Source organism: Diprion similis, chromosome 3 (assembly GCF_021155765.1).
Source record: "Diprion similis isolate iyDipSimi1 chromosome 3, iyDipSimi1.1, whole genome shotgun sequence".
NCBI classification, from domain to species: Eukaryota; Metazoa; Arthropoda; class Insecta; order Hymenoptera; family Diprionidae; genus Diprion; species Diprion similis.
The window spans coordinates 349,940-367,841 of record NC_060107.1 but is presented as its reverse complement, the minus strand read 5'-3'; the positions used below and the strand labels follow the sequence as shown (position 1 = coordinate 367,841).

The following is a 17,902-nucleotide window of genomic DNA, read 5'->3' as shown; positions in this document are numbered from 1 at the left end:
GGAAGATGAGCACTCTGCCGATCTCTCCTGCGACCGTAATGTCCTTCGCGGTTACCCCCCTTTACTAGCACTGCGATGAGCAATTTTTAATGATTCCAAGTTGACGCAAACGATGACGACTTGGTTATGTACCCGTACGTTTCCTACCTGAGCTAGGATTTGTAGATAACAATCCAGGGCGAAGCTAGCAAGAAATTAGTCACTGCGGAGTGTTACTCGTCGTGAGGTTAGCGCATGAAACTCTGAGACGCTGATGTGGGAATAGGTGGAACGGTACTTTTTTGGATCCAGACATGAAATTTGTGAGCTGCATAGTACCTGCGTCGTCATTTCCTCGCATCATCGGTCGGTTGGTCGGGTCAACGCACCAGCGTTATTACGTGCGTGATGGTTCCTAAGTGACCAGAGGCACTCGAAAGACACACCTGACCCCGATTTATCGATGCCGTCCATTGAACGGACTAGAACGTAGGGACAGGTCGAGTTACTCTTGTATGTACGTATGTAGATACTTGGTGCTGTGTGGGTGTTACTATACTCATGTTCCCCGGAGGCCAAGCTTCACCTGATACGACTTTGGTTTCTTATCGCTAAGGCATCACTATTGTGACATTCGTATCACGCCACGGCTGCACCGGAAACCATCAGATTCCTTATCTCAGTTGTCATCGTTGCTTTGTTGCTGTCCTGAGAAGATAGTGTACAGATAACGGAGAGAAATAACTGCTGAGAATATTCGGCAAATGGTCAAGCTTATTCTCAGTCAATTTAGTTAATCATTTTTCATTATCCATTTCACATGCGAATCGATGTGCCTAGACACTCGATCTTACCACCGCATAACTAAACCTTATCAATCATTCGAATATTTGCAAGCCCTTTTACCGAGATATACTCTTGCCCTACTATCATTGCCCAGAAAAGGTTTCTGCGATGCGTTCGCAATGTCGTTGGGACAGATAAGAGAAAAACTCGATAGACATGGTTTCTTTTAAAGGCTCCAATTTAGTTTCCGGCTATTTGGTTGCCTGTTATATGTATATTATACCCATCGAGCCCTTCCGTCAAGAAGAAGGTAATCGGATTTACACATGAATATGCAAATGCAGGCACACAATCTGATTTTTTCCGGAGCCAATGTCGACGCCATCGAGCCTGGACGATGCTAAATCGTTATTCAAACATTCACTGCATTCGGTATGCTGCATTTGGCATGAGCAATACTAATTAGGGTCTAATTGCCACTAATTGGCGGCGCTATTACCGGTGACGGGCGGCTGCCGTATCCACCCTTAGATTTACCGTTCGCCCCCGTGTAGCGGGGAAGAGCCCACCATTACAAGACGAAAGTCCCAACCCGGCATTACTCGCTAGTAGGTATATAACGTCCTCTTTCAAGGCATCGTGAAATCAGTTTGACACGAAACGTCGAGGAACCACTGTTCCCGCGGAGTTGGCTAGTTCGGAAAAAAAATCGGAAAATCAACGCCAGAAATGGCCAAATTTGAGCTACTAAATCTGGTCCTGCTCTCGGTCGTCGCTGGCGGTCTGGGCCTAACCATTCGTGATATCTTGGGATTGAATTATCTTCGTCACGCTGAACCGGAAGCACCCCGAGTCGTCGAAGTCATCCGCTGGCGACAGCCCGTATGCCTGACGCCAGCACCAGGAGTTCTTCCCTGTCTGGTAGGACTGAAGAAATATCAAGCCGACAGCGACAGCGATGAAGTCGAGAAAACTTTCGACTCTAGTGAAGATGGCAAGTTGATGATGACACGCGACGACTCTGACCATGATTCGAGCAGCGTAGAGTCGATCGATGGGACCGATTTTCTTGCGGAAAGATACACCCGGTCATTAGACCCACCGAAGCTCTACTCCCCGAGGATCGTCAAGAGTGTTCAGCTGGAGAACATGGGACTCTCGAGTTTAAGAAACCCCATAGCTGGAACGCAACGTCGCGGTAAGTACCTCAGACTCGGCCCGCAAATGGCTAGGGCATCGATGAACAGAGAGATCGTCTACGAGATCAAGGTCGTCGATTCGCCTGTGGTGGCCACCCTCGTGGCCCAGAACTGCCTCCCGGACATTGCAGTTCCGCTCTGCGACGAACATCTCGAGTGGACACAGAAACCTCAAGTCTACGAAACGCCGCGTGGCGAGGCGTCCGAGGTGCAGGTGGTGTCGACTTCCGTTGTCGCGGAAAAGCCAGCCCATGAGGTTACGGTCGTGGAGAGCAAGCCAGTTGACTTCTGGGACGACCCGACCAACCCTCACTACGATAACGGGGAAATTCAGGCACAGAAACCCCAGAAACCCCAGAAACCAGCCATAATACAGACCGTCGTGGATTACATGAACCGACCTACCTACCTACAGACCGACGAAAAGCCGGAAATTAAGCCCGTCATCGTCGTCGAGCCGACGTCCGCGCCCGGGCTGTTCGCCGGGATCGACACCTTGTTCAGGCCGAATGGGAGCAGCTGGTTCAACGTCTTCTACAAACCACCCAAGAACAAACCGCAAGCTGGTGAAAAGCCCGGATTGATAGCGGGCTTGTTTCAGGTACCAGCGATACCATCGTTCCAGCAATTCCTTTACAGACCGGAAAATGACATTTCCAACAACCAGGGACTTCTGGGTTTGTTGGCCCTTGTCGGTGGTCAGAACAACGCCCCTGGTGTTGGGCCGCCGACAGAGAGGCCAGGAATTTTCGGTGGCTTGTTTCCGTCTCCGTCAAAGCCAGCGAATTTTGAAACGCCCTCGGCACCGTCGCTGCTCGGTGGATTCGGTAATATTTTCAATCGGCCAACGAGCAAGCCGCTAGTCATCGAGAGACCGGACGAGAAGCCACTCCTCGTTGAGAAACCAGTCTATGTCGTCGAACAGCCGGTCACTCAGGGGCTTTTGAACATCTTCCAGAAGCCCAGTAATCCGATATCGTTGGACAAGCCCGAGGAACTCGAGGTAAGTTTTCCACTTTCGAGCCTTCGGACAAGTTCGTCTCGCTCAACATGTGCGTGAACTTAATTGTAAAATGACCGTATGTTTATTGACTTATTTTTTTATTGCGCAGATAATCAAGGAACCAACTTACATACTTCAAAAGCCTACGGAGCGCCCACCGCTCTTCGGAAGTGGACTGCTGGGCAATTGGAATATTTTCAATAAGCCCGCTACCGAGCAAGTAGTAACCGTTGTCGAGGAAAAGCCTGTTGAACTTACCGAAGTTATTGTTGAGGAAAAGCCCGGTTATATTTCCGAAACTGTAATCGAAGAGAAGCCCGTTTCTGAAGTCATAGTTCAGGAAAAGCCCGTCCACATTGTGGAAACTGTAATTGAACAAAAGCCCGTTTATGGAAAGCCCAGCTACGCTTCCGAAACTGTAATCGAAGAGAAGCCTGTTTCTGAAATCATAGTTCAGGAGAAGCCCGTCCACATTGTGGAAACTGTAATTGAACAAAAGCCAGTTCACGGAAAGCCCAGCTACGCTTCCCAAACTATAATCGAAGAGAAGCCCGTTCCTGAAATCATAGTTCAGGAAAAGCCCGTCCACATTGTGGAAACTGTAATTGAACAAAAGCCAGTTCATGGAAAGCCCAGCTACGCTTCGGAAACTGTAATCGAAGAGAAGCCCGTTCCTGAAATCATAGTTCAGGAAAAGCCCGTCCACATTGTGGAAACTGTAATTGAACAAAAGCCAGTTCATGGAAAGCCCAGCTACGCTTCCCAAACTGTAATCGAAGAGAAGCCCGTTCCTGAAATCGTAGTTCATGGAAAACCCAGCTACGCTTACCAAACTGTAATCGAAGAGAAGCCCATTCCTGAAATCATAGTTCAGGAAAAGCCCGTCCACATTGTGGAAACTGTAATTGAACAAAAGCCCGTTCATGGAAAGCCCAGCTACGCTTCCCAAACTGTAATCGAAGAGAAGCCCGTTCCTGAAATCGTAGTTCATGGAAAACCCAGCTACGCTTACCAAACTGTAATCGAAGAGAAGCCCATTCCTGAAATCATAGTTCAGGAAAAGCCCGTCCACATTGTGGAAACTGTAATTGAACAAAAGCCCGTTCATGGAAAGCCCAGCTACGCTTCCCAAACTGTAATCGAAGAGAAGCCCGTTCCTGAAATCGTAGTTCATGGAAAACCCAGCTACGCTTACCAAACTGTAATCGAAGAGAAGCCCATTCCTGAAATCATAGTTCAGGAAAAGCCCGTCCACATTGTGGAAACTGTAATTGAACAAAAGCCCGTTCATGGAAAGCCCAGCTACGCTTCCCAAACTGTGATCGAAGAGAAGCCCGTTTCTGCAGTAATAGTTGAAGAGAAGCCTGTTTCCATTTCCGAGGTCATAGTTGAACAAAGGCCCGCAGTTGTCTCTGGAATCGTAATGGAGGTGAAGCCTGCCCCAGTCTACGGATTCACGGGTAATAAGGTCCCTGTCCCAAATAAACCGATCGTCGAAGCCACATCCACAGCGGTTGCAGGAGCCGTAGCCTCAAATTCAGAATCTGCTAGTGTGGCAGAGTCGTCGGCCACCGTTATAAGCTCTCAAGGGTCTTCGACGTCGGTCGTCGAGTCGACAGCTTCGGCCAGTGCTGTGGCTGCGACCTCAAACGGGGCAGCCATTAGCACAGCGCAATCCTCCGTCGTGACGTCGAATCGTCCGACGTACGGTGGTCAATGGAAGACCGCAAAGGGGCAGGAAGGAGAAATTACTGGCTCGGTTCGGACGGAAAATGGCCAGGACGCAGCGGATGCGATAGAGGAATTTCTGCATACCAAATCCGACTTTGAAAGTGATCTTGGAGCGGAGGAGGAGGTTAAAAATGAAGCCTAAGAAGTGATAATGCAACGGTGAAAATCCGGTCGTCGTATAGCTTGTATAATAAGACATATTTATTTACATAATACACATCTATTTATTCCATTTATAAACGAAATCCTTTCACCGTGTACATAATGCAGTGATAAATAAACCACAATCGAAATCCTACAATTGAAGAAAAGTTCTAAAATGAATTCGTAACTTACCTTTCTTAACGCAGTATGTCTAAATTCATTGTATCTAACTAATTATCTAGATACCTAAGGATCGCACAGCCACGAACCGCCCGAATTACTTTCAGACTTGAAAGCTTTAGGAACGCTTCATAGGTTTAACTATTCATTATTTCGTTAACTGAAATCTCTATCTTCGAAAATGTATCCGGACATAATGCACTAGGAATATGATAAAGATATTACCTTAACCGTTTAAAACTCTCAAGTTACATTTCACAGATCAATATATTATATACTTCTAGCCATCTAACCGAATTGAAAGAGTACTTCAAGGGCGTATGAACCCGTCAAGGAATGTATGCGAAATATTTCTGAAACAGATTTTTAATTTAGGAAGAAAAAAAAATTAAAAATTGATAACTCGTTACTACAATAAGTGTTTCCTAGGGGTAGTCTTCTAAGTTGAGGCGAGGGTTTGTGAATTGTACAATTCTCAGTTTCGACCCAATTTAATACCTATAGTGCCTCAAAAGTACACTTTCACCACCCAACGACTATATCAGTTAAAATTACCCGCGTAAATGCATGAATTACTATAAAAGATAAAAAGACATTCGCCCGTCGTTGCTGCTGTGATGCTCACTTCAAAAATTCCATATTCATTTCGTTAACCTAAATGTGAACGACTCCGATTTTCGACTAACAAAATTTTTCAACTTTTAGATATTACCATATCGTAGAGAAATTCAAAGTAACAAGGAAACAGCGAAGAAACATTTCAATAACAAATCACATATAATTTGGACATTACCAAATTGGCCACATGCATACCTGGAACAAGCCTCAACGTTTCGCTAAAAATCGTAAGAATACAATCAGTTCTAATCATTTTTTTTTCTTTGTTTCCAATTTCCATAATCAATGAATCGCAAGTATGTACACATCCGAACGCTGTGATCATGGGGTATTGTTAACCCCCGAAATGAATTTTAGTCGCCTCGTTTGTCCTCTTGCTGCATCTGCAGCGTTGCTAAAAACTGACGATTCACGAATTTCGAGCTAACGAAGACAGCAGAGTATTTAAAACTCCAGATCTAATTCCCGTGCACCTTGCTTAAGCATTTAGGTCTCGATCTCCTGGCTGCAGGAAAATAGCTCCGAGGGGCGAGCCGGTAATTCAGTTATACAGACCTACCCCTGAGCCAAGCTGCTCCGTTTCTCAGTTTCCCGTTCTCCGGCCTTCGCCCACAGGAATTCCATCCCCGTTCAAAGCTCATCTATCTCGACCTAATCTTTTACACCTACATACCCTATGAAATGGGCCTTGCCCAGCTGTTCGCAAAAACGTCCCGCCAAATAGTATTTTCGTTCGTTGGCTCACGTCGAGACTATAATATAAATCGCCCCGTTCACTCACTGCACCCTATTTTTATCCCTAGCGAGGGTATCGACGACCTCCGCCGCTCTCGCGTGCTCGCATTCCGCTCCGTCGATCCTTTCTCTACTCCCAACATCATCGATCCCGGCCGGAAGTTCAACCCGGTTGTTTTCCCGGGTCCCATCCTGCAGGGGTTGGAACTTCGTTACTGTTCGCGGCTCGTCTTCGTCCACACCAACCGATCTCTCCTCGTCTTTTACAGTCGTCCAAGGATACCCCGAGTCTGCCGGCACCTGTCCTGACTTCGGTAGCTTCTTCGAATATTTCGTGCTGGCCATTCCCGTCCTCGGCCTCATACTCTTCTTCACCATCGTGCTGTGGAAGTCCTGAGAACCCGACCCCGAACCCTTCGCCGAATCATCCAGGTCGGTGTAACTCGTCTCGATTTTACGAAAACCGGCATCTCTTCCGCTCTTATTCTCGTCCTTGCTTGCCTGCGCATATATGTTATCAAATACGAAATTAACGTCTGTCACCTGCTCTAATTACAGAAATTAATGACGAATCTTCTCCGTCTGCGAACAACGTCGTAGTGGAATTGTTTAACTCTGCGGCGTAGGTATGCATGTAGGAAGCAATTTGCGCGACGAGAGAAAGGGATAAAAGTAGGTAATCAGTGTCGGTGGGAACGACAGGCGAGAAGGGAAGCAGGGATTGAAGAGATTACAGAATTGCCAACGGTGAAGACCTCTTACCTCGTGACTCACGCACTCGGCCTGGAGATTCTGCGTGTTTCGACGATGAGCGATTTCGATCTGTTCGATGTCGATCTCGGGGAATATCATCGCATCATGGATATCGGGTAGCTGGAAGGGGATCAGCTTGTTCAATAGTATCTTCTGCGACTCCTCGACAGGACACGTCGGAAGATCAAAGGGAAGTCTGTTGAATAATTTTCAAAAAACACAATGAAGAAATGAAACGAGAATCGCCTAACTTATTTATGATGAAACTTTTATACGGAATAAAAATCCAGTAATGAATATCTTTAACCCAGGAAAGGTGATTATAAGTCTTGAATATAGAAGAATGAGGAAGAAATAAGAAATTGCATTACCTCGACGGTAAACAGCCCTCCAAATAATAAACTATGGTGACGGCAAGATCGTTTGCGTACATCTCGAATTCCTCGAAACTTTTCCGCCTCGGTAACGTCGCGCTACCCTCTTCCAACAGGACGGGGTTACCCTTCAGAATATCGGCGCTACCTCCGCCGAGCAAAAATTCCGTGGCCGATCCCGAGGGGTAACCGGACTCCGAACCACTGCGAAAGATCTCACCGCTCGTTGAATGCCTGTCGTGAAATATTTTCTGTTGGTAATTCTTAGATACCCTTGGAACAGACGATATTCAAGGCCATCTGCTTCCAAGTCTGTCCGACGTTCACTTCGCTCAGGCTTGATATAAGCTTAAAAGCGAAGGGCCTTGCATTCTGGGACTAAAATTGTGATTTGAAAATGATTTCTCGACGTACCAAGTGGCCTGCGTGTCAAAGTTACAGGGCGGTAAGTCTGGAGCAATGCGGAGGCAAGGGCCTGTCACCTTCCGATGTCTTGTGATCGGGCCTTCGGAACTGGAATTGCCATCGACGACCTCATTCGTCGCTCTTCTCGGCACGGGAATGATCGGCGTCGCCAAGGACATCGTCATGCTCATCGCGGCCACTGCGAGGAATAGCCTGCTCGGTCTTGTCTTCATCGTAATGCCAACGTGATTCTGCGTCCAACCGCAAAACTGGAATATTTTTCCTATTTATTGTACTTTCATAGCGATCTTTTCAAAAGATTTATCATAGAACAATCGGAATCAGCCCAAAGATCACCTTGGAACCAGGGTAACGAACTCAAGAAAGGATCCTGCAGAATTCTTATAGAAATTGGCTGGATTTTTAGTATGTTACAGTACATATCCTGCCGATCCGAAAATTTCTCATGGACACAAGTCCCAGAAAACAGTAGTTTCCGAGATTCGACAGACTTCGGAAGGAAGGTGAATGGATTGTTCCTCCTTCCGGCAAACCAGCTTCCTGCTTATCTTTCACAATCAACCGTGCAGTTCTGTGAGTGATTTATTTGATTTCAAGTCCCCTTGGAGCTTTGTAATTCATGAAAATCCCGATATCCATAGTTGTCAAAAAATTGGGACACCTTTCTTCCGAAGCCTGTATCTTGTAAAATAGTGATGTTTGGGACTTGTGTCCATGAGAACTACTACATACTGAAAATCCAGCTAATTCAACCAGGCGCCAATTTCCATAAGGATTCCCCGAAGTCCTCTGATAAGAAGTTCAACCACCCAGAGAGAACCAACCACGAGACTGACTCCACGTCACGTCCCCTGGATTTCTGAAAGGTCGAGATTCAGACGAAAATAAATAGCGGTAACTCGACGTCGAGCAGCTTAATTTAAGTTACCGTTTGCCTGTGAAACAAATGTCGGTAAAAAAGATCAAATGACAAGAAGATGGTGAGGCCAGCCCGAAAGAGACCGCGGGGTGATCGCGAGTCGACTAATGCCTCGCGGTATGTGACCGCCGTCGTAGACCCTTAAAAGTTCGGCTGACCTCTTATTCTATCGTGACTTATGATCGCAGGCCCCGACCATACCGTCGGTTGATCCCCCGCCTCGACCCCGGGTTTTCGAAACCGTTTGACACGATTTAAAAATAGCCAAACTCTGTTGTTGTTTGTTAAACTACACTTCGGGCTGTTGATTCTGTCCGGGAGTCTGTCCAGCACTCTAAGAAACAAACGATTCGTCACACATTATACTCACCAGATATTGTGTAAGTGTCGCGAAGTAGGTCAGCTGATCTGTTTACAGGCAAGAATTTTTACTTTCTCCCCACCTTTTCTCGGTCTTTTCTTTTACCTCGAGCTCCGCGGTGCTCGAAGAGAAAATACGCATCAACGAAATCTCGTTGCTTTTCACCAAACGCGAATCATCAAACGCACCGCATTACGCTGCTTTCAATTTTGGATGCACTATTGCATTCACCTACTGCTGCATTATACCATGGTACTCGCAGTGCGTTGCACGCAGCTCCGATTCCCAGCGGGTAATGCATTTAACTCTGTCAGCAACGCGGTCATTACGTAATGATTTTGTTTACAAGTCGTAGATCATCTTTTATACTTGCACGTGTAGCGAGTATGGCGACAAGTGCGCTTTATGGTTGATTAGAGCCGCCTCGAGGGCCGAGAGAGAAGGGAATAAAAATAAAATTACACCCAACCCTAATTCACCGAGGTGGATTCAACCCGCGACCACGTCTGCGCGAGTCATCAGTTAACACTCTATTTTCTACGATCAACAACATTATAATGGAACATGCTCTTGTAGCTCACCTCCTACGTCAACAATTCAGAATACGCTATTATAGCAGCTTGGATGCAGATTAGGTATTACGCATAGAAGAGGGTTGCTGTATTCAGTTCAATGTTAATTTCGATAGTATCTCATTCCGATTTATCACGGATTTACATCCGCGCATGAATCTGGCCAACTCGGCTGATTTGGCAAAAAAAAAAGAAGAAAAAAGATCCATCAAGTCGTGCGGAAAAGAGGTTGACGTCGTTGGTAACCTGCAAGAATACCACCGCGATCAAGTTGTAAACACGTCGGTTTAGTCATACATTTTATTTATAATCTACGGATCACAGTCGACAACCTTGTCAATATACCTATACATCCGTGACCGTAATAAACAATGCATATTTATACAACACTGAATACTATTGTATCATATAAGAGTATAAAACGACGACTGTGTTACGAATAATGTGTAAAAATGAATTCTGTATACGCGGCAACGAGAGTAACACGAACACGTCGACAGCGATAAGCTCGTTATTTTTTTCATTATTTTAATGTACTTTATCAATTTACTTTCCACATGAATACCAGTATTTTACCATATAATATTTGATATGCACGGCTGTATTGAAACGGAAATGACGCGGATCGTGTTCCAAAACACGACGCAGGGACAGATAATGGAAACAACGAATTTGAAAGATGAGAAAATTAGGAATTTGGAAAAATAACCTGGACGCGAGCTGCATTAACGAGGAAAATTTACTGCAGGCTGTAAAAGCATCTCTTAGAAACAATTGTATTCCGGGATGGCATATTCCTGGAATAACATCGTGTTTACTTGATACGAGCCATCAGGGGCGATACCCTGCACCGTATTCGTATGGACGTTATGCACCCTGACGGTATATTGTAAAAATAAATGGTTTATTGTATAGTTTACCGAACAAGTCGTCTCGCTATGAACTAAACGTATTTTCCTACCATATTTGAGCAACAAGAATTGATGAGTGAACGGAAAACGCCGTTGAAAAAATACAAATGGATTGTGTTTTTCGGGAACTTGGAAAGATTATTCATAATTCTTCAACTTCAACCAATTATTAGATACGAGGCTGCTGCAGCTATTTATGGAACGTAATTTTCTGACAAATATTCTCTACTGATAGCGGATAACTAGCCAGCTTCAACCGGATAATTAATCACTTGATTACGAGACTCGAGTATATGGCTTCAATTACACTCGTCTCCAGCAATGCTCCGCAACGTGGTTTTCTCCAAAGAGTGTCTGATGATATTACAACACGTTGGCATGCAATAACCGACGGCGTTCCTACGACACCTGACCGTCGTCGCGTTATTTCAACAAACTTCAGATAACCGACGACCATTCGAACAACCCATAGCCGGCTCCGTACGAGGAGACATTCAATAAAACTTTAAGCGTACAAATGATTTCAGGTGATTCCAGCTGATTTTCTTTTCGATTAGTAATATGGGCCCGAAGAAATATGTATTAAAAATTACAACATATGCACGTATAATATAGACTTAAAAAACTAAAATATGGAAAATAGAAACTGCATTTTGTAGCTCCAAACATCGTACTTTACGTACGAAGAAAACCGAATAATGAATGAAAATGATTTAAATAAATGATACGTATTTGCATAAATTAATCCAGTCCCCAGTGATTACATAATGTTCGATTTCAGATAAGTTTCGGTGATATTAAAAAAATTCCATACGATCTACGATCGATTTATCCGTATTGGGACCTACACGTGTGGCCGGCCAGCATCATCCGGCACTCAATTCAACCCAGGCAAGAAGACGCACGTTTAGGTACGCGCGTACGCACGCACGTAATAATTAGACTCTATATAATGCAATAAAGGCAAAGACGCGTTGCACGCGTGACCGTTTATGTCTCACCGTCGTGTTATATCTTCGACAGTTATGTTTACGTGTATGTACCCGCGGTTTATTGCATGCCATAAGTTTCTGCTCTAAACGCATATCCCGGTAACGGAAACGAATCGGTCGATTCCACGCTCGTCTGCAGGGTTCCTGATTTAAAAGCTTTCATTTTCCCGTCAAGTGAATGCATTTCCGTAAATTTCAATTCCTTTCTACTATTTTTATTGAAGAAGTGGATATTTTCATTGTTCAATAAATCACATTTGTCATTGGCATCATCGACTTGACTCATCAGTATTCCTCGGCAAGGTCAGAATTATAAGTCGATTATACTTTTCCTAGGAACGTGTAACACATGCAAGCAGCATATCAATGGTTCAATATCACATTGTTTAAATTACCATATACCTTAATTACTATTCTGCAATTGCGCGCTGAAAGATCAAATTAACTTATTTTTCACCTTTATATTTTATACATTTTATACTAATATGTTCTGTTAAAAATTTCCGTTTAAACTTTATTTGAAGTTTATTTTCTCAACTTCTTCTATTGCACACTTTCTATACATTGTATTTTTGCCTCATATAAACATTCCATAACTCTTCGAGTACATAATATCGTTGCCCTGAAAAGTCTCCGTCGTTCGGCAAAGAAAAATTTATTTCATTTCACTTGTGGAAAATGCATGCAGGATGTATATTATAATATATATTTTGTCAACTCTAGCACTCACGAAATTACAACAGAATTAATTAACTTCGAAAACGATAGTGAGAAGCATGACAAAATCAGCGACTATAAATTTGATAAATTTTTATACATTTGAAAAAAAAAACAGCGCCTATCAATTGGAAAAGTCTCTAATTTTCTTCACAATCAGGAACCAAGAGCTTTGACGACGGATATACGATGAAGTGCAAATTACCTGTTTTGGAAGCAGCGACGGGGGTGTTGCACCTCTTCTCCCAGTAGAGTGAAAACCTCCCGTAACCGTAGATGAACGCCAAAACACCGCGTCCGTAAATCTACTAATCTGAAGTCGGTTTAACGAGACCGTTTGAACTAATTTCCCAGGGGCTCGCGTGGCTTTCCTAGCTTTCAAGCCTGCAAGCTTGCAGCAGCGCGCCGCGCCGCGATTTCGCGATTTATTCGCAAGGCTCTAATTCGCTGCGAGCGAAGACGACGAACTGACAAGAGACGATCGACATTAGTGCACTTGTACCTATAGAGACGTACGCGTCTCTTTACGTCCGTGTGGGTGGTTCTATGTATCTATAATAGAAACCTGCGTTCTGCGCGTGAGGCACAATGGAACGTAAAACGTGCTTCGAAAAGGACCGCCTTGCGATCCAGAGGCGATCCGGCAATTGACGTTCCGTGCCTCTTTCGTCCACGTATTCGCATAATATGTATCCCAGATACACGCATCTAGGTATGTATACAATGTACGTGTGTGGGTGTACACATGGGTCGTAAGTACAGCTGAACCCAAGAAGCTCTTCTGTGCACGAGCCGACTCCTCATGACCCCTCGCACGAGATATCGCATCGTGGCTATTTTCGTATACGAGATTCGTACGGGCGCAAGTCCTCGCCATCCCACCTCCGACGATTCTTCAACTTTCACGCTTTACAGTCCATGACTAATCTTTTATTGATGCATGTATGTACCTACGTATGAGGTTTGCCTTTCAAACTCTCCTACGTCGTCGTTCGTAAACTTGGATGAAACGAAATATTTCTCTTCCGACTTGAACTAATACTGGCATTTTTGTTCCCCGCGAGTATGCTGCAGGACATGCGAGATCAATGCTGTTCTACTGATAGAAGTGATTGATTATCCGTATGGTTTTTTTTCTTCGATCTTTACAGGATATCACAACTAAACAGTCGTTTACTTTAAATTCAGATTTCGATACCATCATTTTTTCAAAATTTCATGCCGCTATGGTAAGGAAATTATGAAGTAATCGTGCGTTCTGTCCTCTTCGTCCTGCTAATTATTATTTTTGTTTTTTTCAGTCTCCGTTACCACATTCGTAATGGAATATTACGATATCAAGGCCCCTTCGAGAAAATAGAAGTACGAATGGGATTGAGGAGCAGAGAGGCGAACTTCGCATGGATCCGTGAGATGATGACAACTTCAAAAGTCGATTGCCCGTGTCCCTAAGCCAAACAGATCTTTTATTCGTTACCGTATGTTTCCGTTCCATTGGATCAATGTCTTGATGAAAAATACGGTATTTGGGTCCCGGTATAACAAAGCTATTTGGCACCAACTTTACGAAGATTCGAACTATCTCCTCCCGCCTGCCGGTAAGGAGGGAAATAATTCTCAAGTTCGACGACGTGGTGGCGCCACCTCTTGGACGAGAGTCGAGAAGAACAATCTCGATACATTCTGAGGAAAATATGCTGGTTGCATAAAAAAGGCGCTCTACTTTTCCGTGGCTAATTTTTGTTTCTAAATTCGCGTTTCTCTCCACTTGGAGGAAAATGACCTTTTACAATTTTCAGGTGGATGCTGGGTGTGTCAATTAATTTTCTATCCGATGATATCTCAATTATCTCAATTAATGCGGTTCTTTCTGACTCTGTGATGAATCGGGTTATTCACTATCTTATGCGTACGTTGTACATACGTACGTCCCATGGAGCGGAACTCTTGCGGAACAGTGGAAGACGGAATGAATTACAGCCAATGAGGGAACAACTCACCGATTGAACGTTGACGGACGGAACGGAAATTTCACGGTAAGAGCGTCATCCAAGGTACACTTCACCCTGCGAACGGAACTCGCGGGTCATATTGAAATCTACGGAACGGGAACGGAATAAGTTACGTAACGAAGAGTAAAATGAGTAAGTCCCCAGATGCCAGGCTTGAAAGCACGCCCGTATTGTATCGCTCACAGTCCTCCGAAAACCAGCAAGCGATTCGCTTTAGTTCTCCGAGACGTTGGAATTGCGTCTTTGCATTTGTTTGTCGTCCTCGATTTTATAATCGTGAAATAATTGAAAATTATAAATAATTTCTTTTAATCGTGTTTCCAAGAAGATGAGCATATTGTCGAAGGTGAGTTATACTTGATGAGAATATTCTGAGACAGTTTAAACTCTGCATTATCGCTGACATAAGGGGTTTTAGAATATAATACTACGTCTGTACGTTAATAAGTATAAAATGTAATACCTTTCGGTGATTTCTCCACGAATCTCTGCACGTAAAACCAGCTAATGAGCAGCATTCTCTGTAAAATTCAACAACTTTTTACCAATGGCTTGCGGAATTTTTTTTTACACTTAGTGTGACAGTAGATAATCGCACAGTAATGTAAAAGATTTTAATAATTATTTAATTCATTTCTCAGTTTGAAAACGATGGCTACGTTGTCTTGGAAAATTTCCTTTCGCTTGACGAGGTGGAAGAGCTCAGAGCCGCTGGTGAAGCATTCACGACAAACTTGCCACCGGAAAATGAAAGAAGAGTTTTCGATAGTATAAACTTTCCTCAAGTGAGATTCCTCTCTTAGTAATTCTACGATCCCTCGTTACAATAACATTATAATATTCAACTTTGCAACATAAAATATGACTGTAATAATTTGCAGAACAAGGATCTATACTTCCTTGATAGTGCCCATAAGATGAGCTACTTCTTCGAGCCCGGAGCTCTGGACCTTGATGGAAAACTCAAAGTTGACCCTAAAATATCGTTGAACAAGGTGAATATACCATGCATAATTATCGCATGCTTGGTAATCATGGACGTGTGTATGGTCTATGTAAAAGGAAAGATTAATACCGAGATAAATACACTGGTGTGACTGTTCACAGGTGGGGCATGCTCTTCACTGGCTACACCCAACGTTTAAAAAAATCTCTTTCGACGAAAGAGTCAAGGATGTTGCACGAAAGCTAAATTTCCAAGAACCTGCAATTTGTCAATCGATGTACATTTACAAAAATCCCGGTATTGGTTCTCAAGGTAGGATGTATCATTATACGACTAACAAGGAAGGTGTCCCAGGTCGATCTCTCTGATCGGATTTCTCTTGTAATATGCCATAGTAGCGTAAAAACTAAGCGCCACGAATTATATTTTCTTATCTATCATTAAAAACTTTGAAGGAGTGATACCAGCCTCCAAAGTAAGGCATAGTCAAGGTGTGATTTGTTAGTTTCACCCACAAGAACATAATATTTTGTAACCAATCCAAATGAAAAAGTTTTCTCGTAACAATAAATGAAAAATGTAATTCTTCAACTGAAAAAAAAACAAAAATGCCAAATCGCCCCTTGGCATACCTTACTTTGAAGGGTGGTTTTGCCCCCTCAAGGTCTTTGATGACAGATAAAAAAAAAGTGTTGCTTCGTTTTTAATCTACTATAACATGTTACAAAAAAAATCATATCGAAGAGATCAACCTGGTATATTTTCCTTGTAAGTGTCTGTGGAATTATGCACGCAGTGAGAATTAAACACCTTACACAGTACGAAACTCGCCACGATTCTAAGAAAGAGATGTTAGTAAAAACGTAGAAAGACCCTTCAGGCTATCCACACGTAACGATCAATTTCTACAAATTATTCTACCGCGATAGAGATTATACGAAGTGAGCAAATGTACGCCCATCTTCGGCGACCGGAGCTTAGAAAAGCCAAGTGTCTTCAATTGACGCTTAATTCATACTCGCCGTTCCAATTAATTCCCCGACACTGATCCGAAAGTCCGGTTATTCGCAAAATGCGGTTTCCACCAGAGGTTGAAAAATAATTCAGCCTTATTTTTGATCGCAGTGACCATACACCAGGACGTAACGTATCTGTATACGGAACCCTCGCGACTCCTAGGCTACTGGATAGCGCTGCAGGACTCTACGCTGGAGAACGGATGTTTATGGTTAGCGCCAGGGTCTCACAAAGGTGAAGTACACTGGAGGTACATGCGGAACAAGGACCCAAAGTCCAACGAATTACTCGTCTATGACACGAAGACGCCCTGTTGGCCCCAGAGCAACTTCAAGGCCGTACCGGTGAAGCAAGGAACCTGCGTGCTTTTACACGGCCAAATAATCCACTATTCGGAACCTAACAAAAGCCAGAAATCCCGCCATGCGTATACGATCCACGCATACGAAACGAAAAATGTACAATTTTCCAAAGAAAACTGGATACAACCCCCTCATCCCGAGGGGTTTCCTTTGTTGTATAAAAATTAACATCTTTCGAGGCAGGCTTTAAATTCACCCTACTTAAGTGTGGTAATGAATTCAATCAACATCAAAATCGTGAACGTCAATGCTTAGGAAGATCGAGAAAAAAATGAATATTTTTACAAGTTTTTACCGATAATCCGAAATCCCTCTGTTATCGAATTTATGGAAAAATTATGCTTTATTATTCAAGCTTGAATACGCATAACTTGGAGCAGAGCTTTCATACCATTTCAATATATTTCTTTTTGTACATTAAATAATTTGTATTTGTGTTTCTTAATACATGTAATAAATATATCGTATCTATATCTTTGCATTTATCTATTCCTGTTACCATCTCAGATGCCTAAAAATTTCTAAAAAGCTAGAATCCAAAAACGTAACAAAAAACTGTCTGTAAAAACTTGGTTCTTTTAACGTGCAAAGAAATTGAAAAAAGCATACTAAAAATTCAACTACGAGTCTAACGAAATTGGGTAAGCAGGAATCAGAAAAAAAATATGACGCATATCTGTGATTAGTGGATTAATCATCCAATTTAAGTTTCTTGATAATGCACTGACAAAATCGCGCGATATAAAGGACACCGTACGAAGCTTGCTCGTCTACGTCTCGTCTGATCAGAAAGCTGCACATGATTCGATGAAGTTTACCGAATTGCCGTCGCCAGTTGCGTCAGGCGTAAATTTGAAGGTATGAGCCACCGCGAAAGTTTCTCGATATTTAATTAATAAACGACTTGAGAGGTTTCAACTAGCAAGAAGCAATTCGCGATTATATCAGCGGAAAAATTAAAAAAAGAAGAAAGATTCCTTCTCAGAACCTAGTAGGTGAAAAACAAGCGGCAAGAATTCAGTAAGGACTGAAAACAAAGATTCGCTAATACTGACGGTCCCGCCATATTTCATGCTACATGGGTTAAATTCAATGGGGCGCCCCATTTTTTCTTTCGGTGATTTAATCTTTTTTATCTACATTCCTTTTGCAATATTAGGCAACA

At 43.3% G+C, this 17,902-nt stretch overlaps 3 protein-coding genes across 3 annotated transcripts; 2 read left to right on the top strand and 1 right to left on the bottom strand.

The window, feature by feature from the left end:
* The first annotated feature begins 1,989 nt into the window (after positions 1–1,989).
* LOC124404860 lies at positions 1,990–4,882 on the top strand. The gene is made up of 4 exons (XM_046879318.1): positions 1,990–2,967; positions 3,077–3,187; positions 3,242–3,352; positions 4,331–4,882. Exons 1-4 carry the CDS (start codon positions 1,990–1,992, stop codon positions 4,838–4,840), a joined length of 1,710 nt encoding a protein of 569 aa, XP_046735274.1. The 3' UTR covers positions 4,841–4,882.
* A 153-nt stretch (positions 4,883–5,035) lies between these two features.
* LOC124404861 lies at positions 5,036–12,870 on the bottom strand. The gene is made up of 5 exons (XM_046879319.1): positions 12,606–12,870; positions 7,917–8,176; positions 7,500–7,736; positions 7,138–7,324; positions 5,036–6,876 (listed from the first exon to the last, which is right to left on the bottom strand). The coding sequence occupies exons 2-5, from the start codon at positions 8,138–8,140 to the stop codon at positions 6,418–6,420; spliced, it is 1,107 nt and encodes a 368-aa protein (XP_046735275.1). The 5' UTR covers positions 8,141–8,176; positions 12,606–12,870; the 3' UTR covers positions 5,036–6,417.
* A 1,739-nt stretch (positions 12,871–14,609) lies between these two features.
* On the top strand, positions 14,610–16,930 carry LOC124404864 (phytanoyl-CoA dioxygenase domain-containing protein 1 homolog). Its single transcript, XM_046879321.1, has 5 exons — positions 14,610–14,758; positions 15,054–15,197; positions 15,294–15,407; positions 15,520–15,670; positions 16,484–16,930. Exons 1-5 carry the CDS (start codon positions 14,741–14,743, stop codon positions 16,903–16,905), a joined length of 849 nt encoding a protein of 282 aa, XP_046735277.1. The 5' UTR covers positions 14,610–14,740; the 3' UTR covers positions 16,906–16,930.
* The last annotated feature ends 972 nt before the right edge of the window (positions 16,931–17,902 follow it).

Excerpts from the sequence above, each read along its gene's own strand:
- LOC124404860 (XM_046879318.1), top strand. The coding sequence starts at position 1,990 with ATGGCTAGGGCATCGATGAACAGAGAGATCGTCTACGAGATCAAGGTC. Across the intron at positions 2,968-3,076 it reads ACAAGCCCGAGGAACTCGAG|ATAATCAAGGAACCAACTTA; the intron begins GTAAGTTTTCCA and ends TTTATTGCGCAG. Across the intron at positions 3,353-4,330 it reads CTGTAATTGAACAAAAGCCC|CCTGTTTCCATTTCCGAGGT; the intron begins GTTTATGGAAAG and ends GTTGAAGAGAAG.
- LOC124404864 (XM_046879321.1), top strand. Across the intron at positions 15,198-15,293 it reads ATAGTATAAACTTTCCTCAA|AACAAGGATCTATACTTCCT; the intron begins GTGAGATTCCTC and ends AATAATTTGCAG. Across the intron at positions 15,408-15,519 it reads CTAAAATATCGTTGAACAAG|GTGGGGCATGCTCTTCACTG; the intron begins GTGAATATACCA and ends GACTGTTCACAG.
- LOC124404861 (XM_046879319.1), bottom strand. The coding sequence starts at position 8,140 with ATGAAGACAAGACCGAGCAGGCTATTCCTCGCAGTGGCCGCGATGAGC. Across the intron at positions 7,737-7,916 it reads TTTGACACGCAGGCCACTTG|GCATTCAACGAGCGGTGAGA; the intron begins GTACGTCGAGAA and ends ATTTCACGACAG. Across the intron at positions 6,877-7,137 it reads CCGAGTGCGTGAGTCACGAG|GCAAGCAAGGACGAGAATAA; the intron begins GTAAGAGGTCTT and ends ATATATGCGCAG.